Source organism: Heliangelus exortis, chromosome Z (assembly GCF_036169615.1).
Source record: "Heliangelus exortis chromosome Z, bHelExo1.hap1, whole genome shotgun sequence".
Lineage (NCBI taxonomy): Eukaryota > Metazoa > Chordata > Aves > Apodiformes > Trochilidae > Heliangelus > Heliangelus exortis.
In genome coordinates, this window is record NC_092454.1 from 59,995,348 (window position 1) to 60,011,543 (window position 16,196).

Below are 16,196 nucleotides of genomic sequence, written 5' to 3' on the forward strand. Positions count from 1 at the left end.
GCTATGGGTAAAAGGGAGGAATTCAGTCCTCTTGAGGGTCTTCAAAGGAACAGAACTAATCTGGGCTGACACAAGCCTGCTAGCATACACCCTCGTCAGGCACTAGGACTACAGGGAAGTGCTGACCAATAAGCAGCTTCATGAGCTGTTTGGTTCTCCTGCATTAAGAATCAAATTCCCCAGAGCACAGACTCCAGGCTGCATGCCTACTGAGAGACACAGTATCATGCAGGTACTGTCCAGAGGTGCTCCCAGACTTCACCCAGAAGATCTCCAGACAGATCTCCACAGTACCGTAAATTCAGGTGCCCTTCTTCAGCTCCAGCCATGTGAGGCACTGCAGTCAGGTGGTGAAGGACAGACTGAGCAGCATGCTGACCCTGACCAACCATCAGGAAGCTGTCATCTGGCAGCCAGGTGAGAAACCGGAGCCCGAGAGGATTCATCACTTCATTGGTGTCACTGCCTACATCAACTCTGTCACAAAGTAACATTGGGAAGCAAATAGAACAGGATTTCAGTACCTTCATCTCCAGAACCTCCACCTCGCTACAGTAGCAAAGGTCTTCCTAGGCACAGCCTGGCTGCTCAGACACACACCATGACTAGGAGGGCTCGTGGACAGTCAGCCAAGGCATGAACCCTGCCACAGGCTGGGCTGGAGATGAAGGACAAGACCCAGGGAGCACCATTTCCTTTCCCTAGGCAGTACTGCTCTGGTGACAACTGTGCACACATACAAATGTAGAGCAGAGTGTTTTTATTTTTACATTGTCTGCTATGCAAGTAGCTCTGTTGTTCAATGTGCCATGATCATGGGCCTGGGCACTGCACAGGCATTAATTTGGTTCCAGGAGCAGAAGCACAAAACAGGAGCAGCACCCCAATGCCAAGAGCATCAGGCACAGGAGAGGCTGTCTCAGTGCTGTCACTGGCAGTCACTGTTCCCACTAGACTAAGACCCCAGTCAAGGGCACCTCTCAGGATAAACTGCCCACTGTGTTGCTCAGTCCTTAGCACTAATTGCAGCCACAGTGTCAGTGAAAACACATTATCTGATAATGTCTTCAAAATCTTGAGACAAGTGGTCAGAGCTGTGACCTCTAACACATCTAGGTAGAAAAGGGTAGTCCCTTTGCTCTCCACTACAATTGTACTAGTTCAGTATTACCTGTAGGTTTTATCCAGGCATGGTGTTTCCACAGATGCTTTAAATCCATTTCCACCCACAGCTCCAAACCTGACAGTGAGGTCATTCATTGTGCTCTGTTCTAGCAAATACAGAACAAAGCAGAGTTTAGAAATCCTCCCAAAAGAGCCCCTTTCATCTTCACTCTTACCAAAAAGTAGATGCTACAGGAATCTACTATAAAAATCAGAAAATACTATTCCTACATGTAAAGCCAACACTTAACCCTCATTAGCATGTACTCTGAGATCACAGATACCTCGTAATGTTACAGTACAAAACTCAGCCATGAGCAATGGTCTCCTGTCAGGATAATACTGTCTTCCCACAACCCCAGTGAACCATCAAAATGCTCCTGTTGCCACCCAAAATACTGGAGATAAAAGCACTGAGCATGAACCCACAGTTGAACCGGATATATCTTGCTCCTGACTACTAAAGACTTGAGTGACCATCACCCTACTAGTCTGCCAGGGTTGCCTTAGGGACAGAGGGCTTCCTTTAACAGGCCAGTGCAACATGCTCTCACCATATCTGTACACAGAGATCTTGTTGTCAGCATCCAGGATAGCCATATCTCCACTACGTTTGGGATCTGTGTGAAATGCAACCTGATTAACAGCCTGTTGGAGCTGAAGCTCATAGGTACACATGGGTGGAGGCACCACAGCATGCTGGAATGCTGTGACAAGCACTTTATCTGTGGAAGAGGGAAAAAAACAACAAGCTGTAACCCAGACCAAATGTTACTGATGCTCTTGTTAGGTTCTTTACTGAAAGTAGGAGCAATGCTAAGGAAAAACACAGCTGCTGTGCCCGTTGTAGTTAACTCCACTGAACCACCTCTGAAGCTTCCATTAATTACATCCCCCTCATTAACAGGTTTTAATAACAGCAGATAACAGAAGAACTACCACAGTCCCATTCAGCCTGCATCCAGAAGGCTATGCCTATCCTGACCCTGAAATTACAAAGTGGCCTTCCCATTGCTTACCTCCATCTATTACAGCCACATTTGCCACATGCTGGCTGTTGTCCCCCATTCCATGGTCTATGGTCCAGTGCCAGTCATAGAAGAGGTAATGCCAACCCAGGCAGAGTACATGCAGTCTGTAGGGGTTCTCTCGGTCCCACAGCAATGACACTAAACGATTTTCCTCCAAACTACCAAAATGTAGACTCTGCTTCAGGTACCAGTGATAGTTCCCTGTAGTCCACAGCTGAACTGTAGAAAAACAAATGGTTATTACCAAGACAACTACCTGACACACATCTCAAATTCTCCCCACAGCTGCTGCTCTTCTAGGGGTGGGTTAAGTGCAATAAAAATCATAGTTCTAGACATCAGCCCATGGGCTGTGTCATACAACAGCCAGCACAAGAAGCTCGAACAACAGACTTTGTGGAAAAAGTCAATGCTAGAATTCTCTGAGTTCCCCTTGTGAGAAGGCAGCCACGTTTTATGAAGGGCTCACACTTTTAGCATTTCATTAATACTACTTCTAATTACTGTAGCCTGGAAGATGCTTCAGCTACCAACTTCGTGACCCACATGGGTGTCTCAAAGCTGTAGGTAAGACTCCCCAGTGTCTTGCAGAGGAACACTCAATGCTAACCACATTTACAGGGAATTGGAAGAGCCAGAGCCTCACACAGTGCTCTCACCGTAACTGCATGGGTTGGATTTTTCCACCTTGAGATCTTCCAGCCATATAGCCAGGATTGTAGAATCTGCATTCCAAAGCAGTTCATTAACCTGCAGAAACAAACATGGCTCTTGTTGATACTGTTGCTTCTGCATAGGGTGAGTATGCTCCTGACTGGTTTGCAGGACCACAAGTTGCTTCTCATTTTCAATAATGTAAGAGGCATGAGTTAATATACTAATATTATTACTGTGTATTGTAATGCTCCTGACAGCTGGAGAAAAGCATCCTGAAGCTGAACCTCTCATAGTGGTTCTACACTGCTGAAGAGGCAATACAACCACAAACCTGACAGCAGCATTCACTTGGCACTCAGGAAGCATCTGCCAAAAGACTTCTCAAACACCCTGGCAGTAGCTTCTCTCTTCTCTGATTTGGGATAATGGGTTATTTCACCTCATTCTTGCAAGAGCCAACATCCTGAAAAGCACTTTTGAAGCATTTGCCTGGTAGAAGGTATAAGTGGTCAAAAGCACCCAAGGCTACAATGCCCCTTAAATTGTATGTGTACTAAGGGCCTGCAGGGGGCACTGCAGGCTCTCCACAGGCTTCTTCACTGTTCTATTTTCAGGTCACTTTTTCTATTTCCAAGCACTTAGTGTTGAGCTAAAACCTTCCCCTTGTAATATGAAAAAGATCTAGTCCTCCTCTCCATTACTCTCTAATCAAAGAAGCCAAGACACAGCACTTACTTTGACCTGCCCTTTCTGGAATGGGAGGGTGAACTCGCCATGAAGAAGTCCGTTCTTCTCCAAGAAAACAACATCATACCTATTTGGTTTTTCTTGTGTGGATGCTATCAGGCTTCCAGAAGGCCTTAAAAAAGAGCCAAACAAAAAGTGGTTGATCATACAATCACTAGCTGTCATTTTAAGCACCAATCATATCCCATTTTCTCCAGGGCTGTTATTCCTCATACTGGAGCAGAAGAAAGCTCTCTTCAAGTTTTGGGAAAAACAAACACAAACAACATTTACATTGATGCTGATCAAAGACTGTGGCCAGGGAATAAAACATCATTACATTACTGAGATTGATTATGGATGTATTATATGATACTATATGATGTACTATGTACTTTTCAGGAAGGACAGACTGACAAGGCAAGGTGGTTTAGCTGCCCTTTATATGAGCAGGCAACTAGAATGCACTGAGCAGGGAGAGACAATGACAGTGCTGAAAGCTTATGGGTAAGACTTAACAGACATAAAACATGGGAGATGCTGTTGTGGGTGTCTACTATAGATCAGCAAACCAAGAAGAAGCTGTTGACGAGGCCTTCTACAGACAGCTAGAAGTAGCCTTGAGGTCATATGCCCTGGTGCTCATGGGTGACTTCTATCACTCTGATATTTGTTGGAAAGATCACACAGCCAGACATAACCAGTCCAAAAGGCTTCTGCAGTGCACTGATGACAACTTTCTGCTGCAGGTGGTTGAAGATTACAAGGAGGAGAGGTGAAGTGCTGGGACCCTATATTAACAAGGTCTGGTCACGGATGTTAAGGTTTGGGGCAGTCTTGGATGTAGTGACCATGACATTTTAAGAGTTTAGTATTGCTAGGAAAAGAAGCAGGGCAGTAAGTAAAAGCTCTGCCCTGGGTTTTAAGAGGGCTAACCTAGTCTTCTTTAAGGTAGGAAGGCCTGAGTCAGTAGGTCAGTGTTCAAACACTACCTCCACAAAGCTCAAGTAGAGGAGGCAGGAAACCTGCATGGATAAACAAGGAGCTCCTGGAGAAACTTAAATGGAAGAGGGAAATTTATGTTGCGTGGAAAAATGGTTTGGTTAACTGGGAGTATTATAGAAATGCTGCCAGAGTATGTAGGGATTTGACAAGAGAGGCCAAGGCTCTCTTGGAACTTAGGCTAGGGAGGTAAAGAAAAACATGAACAGTTTATTCAAATACATCAATGAGAAAAATCAGAAAAGATGTGTCCACTGCTAAATAAAGCAGGAGATATGGTGACAGAAGATGCAGATATGGTAGAGATGCTGAATGCCTTGTCTCCATCTTTACTCCAAAGAGCAGCCCTCAGGAACTGCAGTCACTAAAAGTAAGGGAGCACAGCTGGAGGAAGACTCCCCACTGGTCAGCATGGATTGGGTTAGGGATGGCTTGGATAAACTGAAACGCACAAATCCATGGGCCCTGATGGGGTGCAGCCAGGTGTGCTGAGAGAGCTGGCTGGTGTTGCTGAGCCACTCTCCATCATTTTTGAAAAATCCTGGCAAACAGGAGAGGTGCCTGAGGACTGGAGAAAAGCCAATGTCACTCCAGTCTTCAAAAAGAACAAGAAGGAAGGCCCAGGCAACTACAGACCTGCACCTCCATCCTGGAAAGGTGATAGAGCAGCTCATTCTGGAGGCCATCTCTGACCACTTGAAGGAAAAGAAGGTTATCAGGAGTAGCCAACTTGGATTTCCTATGGGGAAATCTTGCTTGACTAACCTAATATCCTTCTACAAAGGTGTGGCCAACTGGGTAGATTACGGAAGAGCAGTGCATGTCATATACCTTGATTTCAGTAAAGCTTTTGACAGGGTCTCCTATAACACCCCTGCAGCAAAACTTAAGAAATGTGGGATATATGACTGGACTGTGAGGTGGACTGATACCTGTAGCACAACAACAGAGTTCAGAGGGTTGTGATCAGTGGCACAGAGTCAAGTCAGAGGCCTGTGGCCAGTGGTGTTCCCCAGGGATCAGTAGCGGGTCCTGTTTTATTGAGTATCTTCATCAATGATGAAGATGAGGGGATGAGGGGATGGAGTGTACCCTCAGCAAGTTTGCTGTTGATACGTAGCTGGGAGGAGTGGCTGATATACCAAAAGGCTGTGCTGATATCCAATGAGATCTGGACAGGCTGCAGAGCTGGGCAAAAGTGAACTTCATGAAGTTCAACAAAGACAAATGCAGAGTCCTGCACATGGGTAGGAATAATATCAACCACTAGTACAGAGTAGGAGATGTACTGACGGAAAGCAGCTCCATGGAGGAAGATCTCGGAGTCCTAATGGACAGTAAATTCCCCATGGGTCTCCCTGTGCCCTTGGGGAAAAGAGGGCCAATGGTATCCTGGGGAGCACCAGGAAAAGTGTCCAGCATATGTAGGGATGTTCTCTTCCCTCTCTACTCTGCCCTGGTGAGACCACACCTGGAATACTGTATCCAGTTTTAGGCTCCCCAGTTCAAGAGAGACAGGGTTCTACTGTAGAGAGTCCAATGGAGAGCTACAAGGATGATTAAGAGACTTGAACATCAGTCCTATGAAGAAAGACTGAGAGAACTGGGGCTGTTTAGCACTGGGAAAAGAAGGCTGAGAGGGAATCTTAACAGTGTCTATAAATATATGACGATGATGATAATTGGAAAAAAAAATATCTGAGGGTAGGAGGGGGACAATCTCTTTTTGGTGGTGCCCAGTAATAGGACAAGGAATAATGGCTTTAAGATAGAACACAGGAAGTTCCACAAACATGAGGAGAAGCTTCTTTACTGTGAGGGTGACAGAGCACTGGAACAGGCTGCCAGGAGAGGTTCTGAAGTCTCCTTCTCTTCCTGTGTGTGTTCCTGTGTGGCTTGCCCTAGGTTATCCTGCTTTGGCAGGGGGGTTGGACTGGATGATCCTCTCAAGGTCCCTTCCAACTCATGACATTCTAGGATTCTATGATTCTAAAAAAGCAACAACCTGGTGCCAGCAGGCAGACTGCTTTGCTACTCACTTCCAGGACAGGGCTTGCTCTAATCCTGAGATGGGCTCACTTGTTGACTGCAGAACAAGCTCTCGGTTCCATACTCTGACCTTCCGAGCACCTACAGATTGAGACAACAGTGAGACAAAGGTGTAACAAAGCATGGGGAAAAGACTTCTCTAATTCTATGAGAGAATTAGGAATTCTTATTGACATGAGTAAAAAGGAGATTTCTCTTGTACCCCTTAAGAGGTACAAGAACGTGTTCTGTCTCAGGCAGTTCTCCCTTAGTAAATGAATGACACTAAAAGAACTGAGCAGAAATTTCAGTCCAATGCATCTCAGTCATAGCCATTTCTCTCTGCTACTTTAAACACAGAAATGTTAAAATCTCCCTGTAAGAGCAATATCCTCCCTAATCTGGAAGTAAAAATAGCAGTGCAGTTTGGTGCAGTTCAGTATGTTGTCCAGTAAATATTACTGAGCACTTTGAATCTATCAGGGGACATACAAATTATAGCCTTACAAGAAATGCATGCACTCATCACCTCTGTGGCTTTAGGGAAAAGTATTACCAGTATTTAAACAACAGTGTATGAGGCAAGACTGCTTGTATGAGGAACAGCGGATATGGCAATCCAAAGAGATTAATCTATTTGGCACTGGAAGCCCATCAGAAACTAGAGCTTGAGTAGTGATTTAACAGTGGTAAAAGAAGCAGTTTGGGTGGTAACTACTCTGTAGGAACCTCTGCTGGCTTCTCACTGGATGAAAAACCAAACTGCAAAGAGCGTGTCTGTAAAATGCCTCTCAGAACAACAAGATAGAGAAAAGAGCACCTAACAAGCTCAACTCACCCTTGCTTCAAGTGGCCAATAGACCACAAGTGCCAAACAGTCCTTGCCTTCCTTTCTTAAACTTCTGCTTAAAGACACTCTTACACGTGTTGGTATTTCAAAAAGGTTTGGTCCCTTACCTGTTTCTGGACAGACAGCACTCACTGCAACAAACTGCCCGTCTCCTCTCCATGTCACCCGAGGCCTGCCATCATCCCAGGCTGAAGTAGGTGACACTTCCTGAAGTCACAGAAAAAAAGTTGCATCAAAACGCTGTAAGGCAACTGCTGTCTTTGTCTAAGCAGACTGCATTGCAGCTCAGCTATTCCAAGAGCCTTGGCATGAAATCAATCCATTAAAAAATACTAAGGCTGCACAGTGAAAAAATTAATCACTCAGAATGTTATCTCAGTAAACAGAATTACAACTGTCTGCAAAGTCAGCCTGCTCCTCCTGCAAGTGTGTATGACTATTCACATTACCACACACTACCCTTCTCCTCCACCAAGGTCTCTGCTTATGGACCAGCTGTGCATAAGCTGAACACAAGGCTGAATCAGGGTTTACTCATGACTGATGCCTGGAGTGACAGCCTCTTGGGAGGAGAAGGACAAGAAAGGCATTGCATCCAGGCAGGCTGTAGGACAGACAGGAGGTGGGATGAGAAGTAGAACTCTTCAAGGCAAACAGGTTCTTTCCAGCACAAAACAAATGGAAAAAAAAAGAAAAAGGCTCAATAGAAGAGGCAGCTGTTCCAAGATTTATCGCAGAAACATACACTGGTTTGGGTTGGAAGGACCTTGAAGATCACGCAGTTCCAATGCCCCTGCATGGGCAGGGACACCTTCCACTAGACCAGGTTCCACTCCAACCTCACCCTGAATGCTTCCAGAGGTGGGGCATCCACAGCCTCCCTGGGCAACGTGTTCCAATGTCTCACCACACTCGGTGAAGAACTTCTTCCTAATGTCAAATCTCTTTCAGCTTAAAACCCCTCATCCTGGCTTGACATGCCCTTCTAAAAAGTTCCTCTCCAACTCTGTCAGACCAGGCATATTCTTACAGATACAGCCAAGCCTTATCCTGTCCATCTTAATAATAATTCTGGAACAGGCCACATTTCATGACTCTGCACTTTAAACCGCCAGGTTTCAGCAGACAGTTTTAATTTTGAAACAAACACAGGAAGAAAAATCCAGCAGTGGAGTGTTTAAAGTTATCTGACTTTTTACCAAATAAAAACTAGACAAAACAAGACTCAAACAAGGAAGTATCAGATAAAGGAGAAAAGAGTTAAAATGTGCAGGCAGATGGTACCACATCTCATGAAGAGTGCTGCTCAGTAGACCAAACCTTTCTACTGCTGCTGGGAGTTCTAACTACTGTTATTTATGCTTCTCTCAGCACAACATCATGCTAATGCTTTAGAATACAGCAGACGTTTGCCAAGATTTGTTGTGCTGATTTAAGGGTGGCTTTAATTCTGCAAGCACTAGGACTTGCAAATCTTCTTGCTTTGAGCTGTTTATGAAAAGTCCTCTAAGTACCTCCTCCCAGGTGATGTCTTGAATTAGGAGGATAAAAATGCGGTATTTCAGGTACAAGAGAAACAAACAGAAGAAGTGTAATGAGGACAATTACCAGGAAGACAGTGTCAAACTGGCACCACAGGAATAACAGAAACCCTCTTTAAGCATGTTTTCCCAGAGAGAAGCATGGGCCTAACATAAGAGAACTCGTATAATACCGTCTGTTTGCGATGCGCTGCCTGTTTTCCCTCTGATCCATGGAACTGTGTCTCCTTTTTACCCCAGCCAAGAGCAACAAGTTTTCCTGAAGAAGAAATAATCACTGTAGTGGGAGATTTACAGCACAACTCTGCACAGTAAACATCACAGGTCCAAACAAGCCACACCTTCCATCGCAGTGTAACTCTAAAAACCTGCAGAAAATTTACATACCCAAGAAACTCCTCTAGTACAGGGAATATACTTGAATTTATGCTGACAAGTAAATTATTGGTGCTCCCCTTCAACTGCCCAGAAGCATTATAGTCTAAAATGTAACCTGGGGCTCAGCAAGCTCCAATTCTTTACTTTTTACACGCTTAGAACACACCAATGACAACAATTTGAACAAGTTCATTTTAGTGCACATCTCACCTTCCCCAAACTCATCTTGATGGATGTGCTTCTCAGTAACTGGTTCAAAATCCCTCGTCATCATGATAAGTGTTTGCTGACCTGTAGGGTAGACATTAAATACAGTATTTGTAATGGTATTGCCAGTAAATAAAATCTGAGTGTTCTCCTATTGCTCTGTTATGAATATAGATATATTTCTAATAGTAACATATACTAAAGAGAAAACATCTTTCAAAGCAGAAAATCTCCAGCTGGCACAGAAGAGGCACTTTCAGGTTTCTCTTCAAAAACATGCTTCCTGGCCTAACCTTAGAAAGTTCTTTCTGCCTTCAAAATAAGTACCTGTAACTTCTACTTCTTGTAACATATGAAGGACAAGGTGACCTGGGAGCAGTCAGCAGTGATTTACGAAGGGGAAATCATGCCTGTGCTGATAGCCTTGGATAATGAGATATCTTGTGGATATCAGGACACTAGTGGATGCCATTCATATTGATCCTATTATGGCTTTTGACAATGTAGTATATCACCTAAGACAAACTCCTGAAGGATGGGATAGATGAAAGAAAGGACAGTGAAATGGACTGAAAACCAGCAAAGTGCCAAGAGCAATAGCTTGCTATCCATGGCAAAAAGTTCAGCTTGAGGTCAGCTGGTTTGGGTTGGAAGCAACCTTAAAGATCACTTTAAGGTTGGGACACCTCCAATGAAACCAGGTTGCTCAAAGCCCCATCCAACCAGGCCCCAAACACTTCTAGGGAGTGGGCAGCTACAACTTCCCTGGACAACCTTGTTCAGTCTCACCACTATCATGTCGTTAGTGGCATGCCCCTGAGCACTAGAGACAATTTTTAACACATTCACTAATGACATGAAGGACAGGAACCTGACAACTTTGTAGATGACACATAAATGGGAGTAGAAGGTTCTGCTGGAGGATCCTGTCATGCAGGTGATAGGCTGTCAAGAACCTTAGATGTTCAGTAAGGGAAAAAGCCATGCCCTGCACATGAAAAATAAACATCTCAGGCACTAGGAGTCAAGGAGCTGGGTTGTTACTGAAAAACCAAATGGGGATATAAAGCAGGAGTTACTGTGTTTTGGAAGCAAGATCAAATATATTTCCTTGGTTAAAGATCTGAATTTTTTCAGATCTTATTACTATTTAATTACTGTTCTATAAAACTCAGCTTTTTGGGCCTGAACAGCTTCTGCCTGAATCACCAAAACACCTTGCTGATCGTGAAATTAAGTCTCATATATATGATCAAGTGAGGTTTTTCTCTGTAAGTCTTAGCCTCAATTTCAAAACTTCACTTTTTGCTTCTTCTGTCTTAAACTGAACTGTGCTTTATATTTCGGCCATGGTGAGTTTCACTTCTAAAAGCAGAGAGCTTACATGCTGTTGTTGATACCTGTTGCAAGCAAAACAAGCTCTTGGTCAGGACTCCAGCTCATGGTACTCAGACCGCTGTCCACACTTCCGACACATTCCACCTGCAAGACCAAATTAGATCACAGAAGTGCAGGAGCACCAGTGCAGCACCATCCCAGCACAAATGCATTCAGTCACCAAGGCAGAGAAATCCTCTCCTTCTTGAATTCTAAGCCACAAATCTTACTTTACCCTTTGTGTTGAATGAAATAAACATTTCTAACTAGAGATGTTTATGTATGAGAGCTCAGATAATCTAGAGATTATAATTTTCTACCATATGGTTTTAGCAAGAGCTTTACACTGCAACTCAGTCAGCATGTTTAGTGTTAGTGCTTAATATTGCCATGTTGGGTCTGTGGTTACATTGGTAAACATACTGAAGTCACAAAACAAAGACATAATAGTTCTTACCTAGAGAATTCCAACATGCGGTTAAGGGGCACCATTATAACTCTGATCAGTTTATGCATGCTAAACTTGACAACTGTGTACAGCTGCACTAACTTCAAAGTTCATGAAAAACTGGGCCTGTTTTACTGGGCCATCATGAGTATATAAGCAATAGCAGAGGGCAGAGAACTTGCATCATGCACTTTGCAAAAGTCATGGAACAGAACAATTGTGATAAATAGCAAGATGATACCATCCAAACAATTACGCTTGGGTGTCACAATCTTTTCAAGTTCATGAAGTGGGACTGAGCACCAGTGAGCAAAATAACCATGACCCACACGTAAAATGTTTCAGAACAAGCAGAGTAACCTTCAAGACTTCTTTCTTGGTACCCAGACTGCACCGAAAGAAGACACTTTTAAAGCTGAAACCTTGAAATAAAGCGTCTGAAGTTAAACCTCAAATCTGACCCATACATCAGTTCAAGAAAAATCTCACACATCACATCTTCAATTAATCTCTGTTCCCTTATAATGTATTTTAAGTTGCAATTTAGGACACAGTTTTCTGACATATCTGATTATACTTTCAAGAAGCATCTGTGAATCAAAGCCAGACATGAACCAAAACAGGTGAGCTGCAAATAAGCAAAATCTGACAACTAACCCAGCCAGGCTACTGTTGTCTCAATGCTTACCTACACCTGCACTGCTGGGCTAGTATTGTGGGAGGTGATGCAGATTTCAGAGGGTGCTGCTGTGATGTTTAAGTGTCTTGCTGAAGACTGTACAAACCTGATGCTCAAGAAGGAATAGAAAGCACGTGTCCGAGCTCCTGCCATGTATACTCAGATAACATACTTCAGTTTCCCTTAAGTGTTTTCTAGGGCATTGTTTATTCCAAATGTTCTTCAAATCATGACACACAACACTTTTTCCTTTTAGGTCATGTCAGCATGGTGCTCTGTATTGACCCACAACGAACTGTGAAGAGATGACTTTATTCACTACCTATTCTCATCTATAGCCTGTAAAACTGTCTAGTGGATCCTGTGCTGCAGGGTGTGTGACAACAGCCCCCTAAGCAAACATACAGGACTAGGGCTGTGGACAGGAAAGCCACTATTTCAGTTCCAGTTCTCTTATGGAGTGTATATTCTGTCCTGAATTCTCCTCAAGTCTTTCACAATAAATCAGCTCATCTGCCAAGAAAAGGGAGACCAGCTGCAGCCTAGTATGTAGTAACCATACAACTGCTCCCTAAAGAAATCTGAACAGTGTTATCCTTTGAAATCCCTTGGTATTGTTGAGTCTTTCCTGTCACATTACCTGCTTGGTGCTGAGATTGCACAACAGGATGTCTCCAGCTGCTGTAGCAACACACACACACTCCTGCTCTGGCAGATCTTCAATACCCACGATGCAGCCACTTCCATCCTCGGGCATGAAACCCTCCGCAGTCAGGGAAACTTCTCTTGTCACCTTGACACAGAGAGACACACGACTTACTAACTACACATCACCTCACAGAGATTTTTTGCAGAAAGAACAAAACAACACTCATGGGTATATTTCATCCTACATTACACAAAGCATGACACAAGAGGAGTGAGTATGGGAATGGCACCAGGAAACAGTGTGTACGTTCTTATTTGTATTTATCCATAGCAAATGGTGACAGTGCTCTTTTGTTAAAATTTCTGCACAATGAGAAAACTCACATAACAGAGCAAATAGTAAGTAGTAAAACTGCAGCTTCCAATGTGTCTTTCTAGTAATCTTTCAACCTCTTTTTCATATTTCTCCACAGTGTCAATATTAAGAGGTGAATGGGTAGCTGCTTAAACCGTCCCAATATTTTAAAGGAATGATACAGACTTTACAGACACAACATAAAGAAAATAAAAAATAAGAGGAAAGTCATTTGGATGTGAATAGATACAGTAAAACAAGAAAGTTTTACCTAAAGTATCTCTTTCTAGCTTAGTTGCATGAATGTCTTAGACACCCTATTATCAGGGAAAACACGTTAATAAAGGTCTGAAATACCATCCCCCCAAAACAAACAAAACCAAAATAATCCCCCCCAAAAAGAAGCTGCCATATGTAGCAACTTCAAATGAGCTTCAGAATTATTTTTAGTTCTAAAAAATTTAAGTTCACAGCTTTCACAAACAGACCACAGTAGAGATTTTCAGAAAACACCTATTTAAAAATGAGATTGCAGAAAAGCCCAGAACTTCTTCTGTCAGCTAACTTCAGATATGAACATATGGAAGGAATTAGATGCCTCGAAGTTGCAGTGTTTCCAGATAAAACACTGTAACCCAGCTCTAAGGGAAATTAATGAATCAACAGCAATTTCTTTACTAATGCTGTGGGGTTCTTTCTCTCTCCTGGATCACAGCTTCAAAAGCTTCTTCGTGCACTCCTCACTATCCCTTTGCCTGTACCCTTCTGTTGTGTCAGTTTTATCTGTGATTACAATGTTTGAAGTATCACGCTTCAGACTAGACCACAGGGATGACCAGCGTGAAACAGAACCACCCTCCTGAAGGCAGATACAGCATTTCAAAAGCACCACCAACGTAACCACCAACATCACAGAGCAGCTTCACGGGCAACTTCCTAGACCCCACGAGGCCGGCCAAGCGGTAGCAGGGAGCTGCAGGAGGCTCCAAGCACCCCCAGACGCCTCTCCCAAAGAGCCATCCCCACCAGAGGGCAGCCGCCAGCGGCCCAGAGCCGAGCTGCCGCCGGGCACCCACGCACAAACGCCGGGCGCCCACGCTGGCCGAGGCCCCAAGGCTTTACTCCAGCTCTGCAACAGGAAGAACAAAGCCGCCCCTAACAGCACTCCTGCAGCGATGCCCGAGCGCCGACAGGCACCGGCAGCCTCCTTCGAAACCACAGCTCTGTCCCGGGCCTGACAGGCACGGGAGGACGCCCGGCGGCGGGTCTCACCGCGTCCCCGGAGGGGCCCAGCTCCACCAGGCCATGCTGGGAGCCCACGAGGATGATGCCGGGCTCGGCGCTGACGCAGAAGCACTGCGGCGTGCCTGAGGCGGCGGCGGAGCGGAGGCCGCCGGTCCGCAGCAGCCGCAGGTTCCTCATGGTGGGAAGATGCCGGGCAAGCCCGCGCTGCTCACGGCGCCGCCATCTTCTCCGCCACGGGCCGGCGGGCGGAGGGAGCGGCGCATGCGCGGTGCGAGCTGCGCCTGCGCGGGCGGGCGGGCGGAGGCGCCGTGAGCGGAGGGCGCTTGCGCAGCCCCGGGCGCGGGTTGGGGCAGCTCTGACCGGAGCGAGGGACGGGAACGCCCATGTCCTGCTGCTCAGGGGCGCTTCGCATCCAATCATACCCAAGGGCTCCTGGAGGCATCAGCGCCTTCGCTGTTGCGGGTCTGGCGGAACGGCCACCGGAAAATGCTGTGCCCGGTACTGGCGCCAGCGCCAAGGCGCGCTGGCAGTGTCGGCAGCGTTGGGTGCTGGTGGCTTCTTGCAGTCTGCGGGCAGTGCTGCGCTGAGCTCCTCCGCGAACATCTCTCCCGGCCAGCCGTGGCACCGGCGGGTATGCCGGGCGAAGGGCTGTAACACCACCCGTGTCAGATGGGATCCCCGGCGCTCTGTGTGTGCTGACATTGCTGCTGGTCCTGCAGATACCTTCCTGAGTCACCCAGCACATGCTGAGTCTGTAAGCCACGTGAGGTTGTGGTTTAGACCACAAAATCCGTGCTTTTGACTTCTCACCAGCCCAGTTCCCTGTGTGGGTTGCACATGCCTGTGCCACTTCAGGTCTTGTCAGTGTCAGGGTATGGCTGGGTTTAATGATCTTGAAGATCTTTTCCAACCAAGGTAATTCTGTGATTCAGTGATAGGGTATGAAGTAACATTGGGAGCGGGATGGTTATATTGCAGCCACAGTGGCAATAACCAATTACAGCTTGTTAGCTTACGCCAGTGGAAGGCAGGGCCACTGGATTTCTGGATAGTTTTGCTTATGGCTGGTAGGGTACTAAACATGTCTAAAGACAGTGATAAAAGTTGGTGAAGTTGGCTGAGCTCAGAGCCAACAGAAATTAATCACACCATCACATCCCAGTTACCACTGCATACAGAGAAAGTTAAAGTCACAGACTCCTTATCCTGAAGGTAAGGTGTAAGAAGTGCCTTCCCAGGCCAACCCACTGGCTGCCAAGTCCAGCTGGGTCTGGCAGGTCTGGCAGGAGAGAGGCAGCTGCCAGAGGGTGTGAGCCTGGCTGTGCTCTGCACCCTGATGCCCCCAGGACTTGGAGCACTGGGTTGGAGCAGTCTCTGACACCCCTGTTTCCTGCAATACCTTTTGGAGGCTTTTTCGGGGATCAGTCTAGACCCTTTGGCCCAGCTCAGTCCTACCAGCCTCCAGTCTCCTGTGGCACCAAGTACCACCATTTTTACCAAGCAAAATTTGTTTGCCTTACCCTGTTTTCCCTACCTAAGTGCACAAGCTGTGGCTCTCACACTGTGGGGTCCAGTTTTGCGGGCTCGGAGTGCATCCCTTCTAGCAGATGGGACCTGCTGGTCCCCTCCAGACCCTAAGCTGTCCCCCTCTGGGTTTGCTTTCAGTCCTCTACATCTCTTCGGTGAATCATTTTCTACCCGATGCCTGGCCGAGATGTCATTTTAGAATTTATTTATCTATTTATAATTATTTTCGCCGCCGTTGCAGCCGCCTTTCACCGCCTCGAAACCCCTCTTGCTGCGCTGCCCCCTTCCCACTGCCTTTTGCGGGCCTGCTCCGCTCCGTTCCGCGCCCCGCCC

At 45.8% G+C, this 16,196-nt stretch overlaps 1 protein-coding gene across 2 annotated transcripts in view; it reads right to left on the reverse strand.

Annotated features, from left to right (window-relative positions):
- ELP1 (elongator acetyltransferase complex subunit 1) overlaps window positions 1–14,597 on the reverse strand; it is a 33,558-nt gene extending 18,961 nt beyond the window's left edge. Inside the window, exons 1-13 of one of the 2 annotated variants that reach the window (XM_071730679.1) lie at window positions 14,364–14,597; window positions 12,729–12,881; window positions 10,985–11,066; window positions 9,588–9,668; window positions 9,173–9,258; window positions 7,566–7,665; window positions 6,620–6,710; window positions 3,588–3,711; window positions 2,855–2,945; window positions 2,184–2,414; window positions 1,719–1,889; window positions 1,172–1,271; window positions 295–477 (exon numbers count right to left, since the gene is read on the reverse strand). In XM_071730679.1, coding sequence (XP_071586780.1) covers window positions 295–477; window positions 1,172–1,271; window positions 1,719–1,889; window positions 2,184–2,414; window positions 2,855–2,945; window positions 3,588–3,711; window positions 6,620–6,710; window positions 7,566–7,665; window positions 9,173–9,258; window positions 9,588–9,668; window positions 10,985–11,066; window positions 12,729–12,881; window positions 14,364–14,513 — 1,643 coding nt within the window. In that variant the 5' untranslated portion in view covers window positions 14,514–14,597. The remainder of the gene's footprint in view (window positions 1–294; window positions 478–1,171; window positions 1,272–1,718; window positions 1,890–2,183; window positions 2,415–2,854; window positions 2,946–3,587; window positions 3,712–6,619; window positions 6,711–7,565; window positions 7,666–9,172; window positions 9,259–9,587; window positions 9,669–10,984; window positions 11,067–12,728; window positions 12,882–14,363) is intronic. The other variant, XM_071730680.1, reaches the window with a different exon arrangement.
- Between the last annotated feature and the right edge of the window lie 1,599 nt (window positions 14,598–16,196).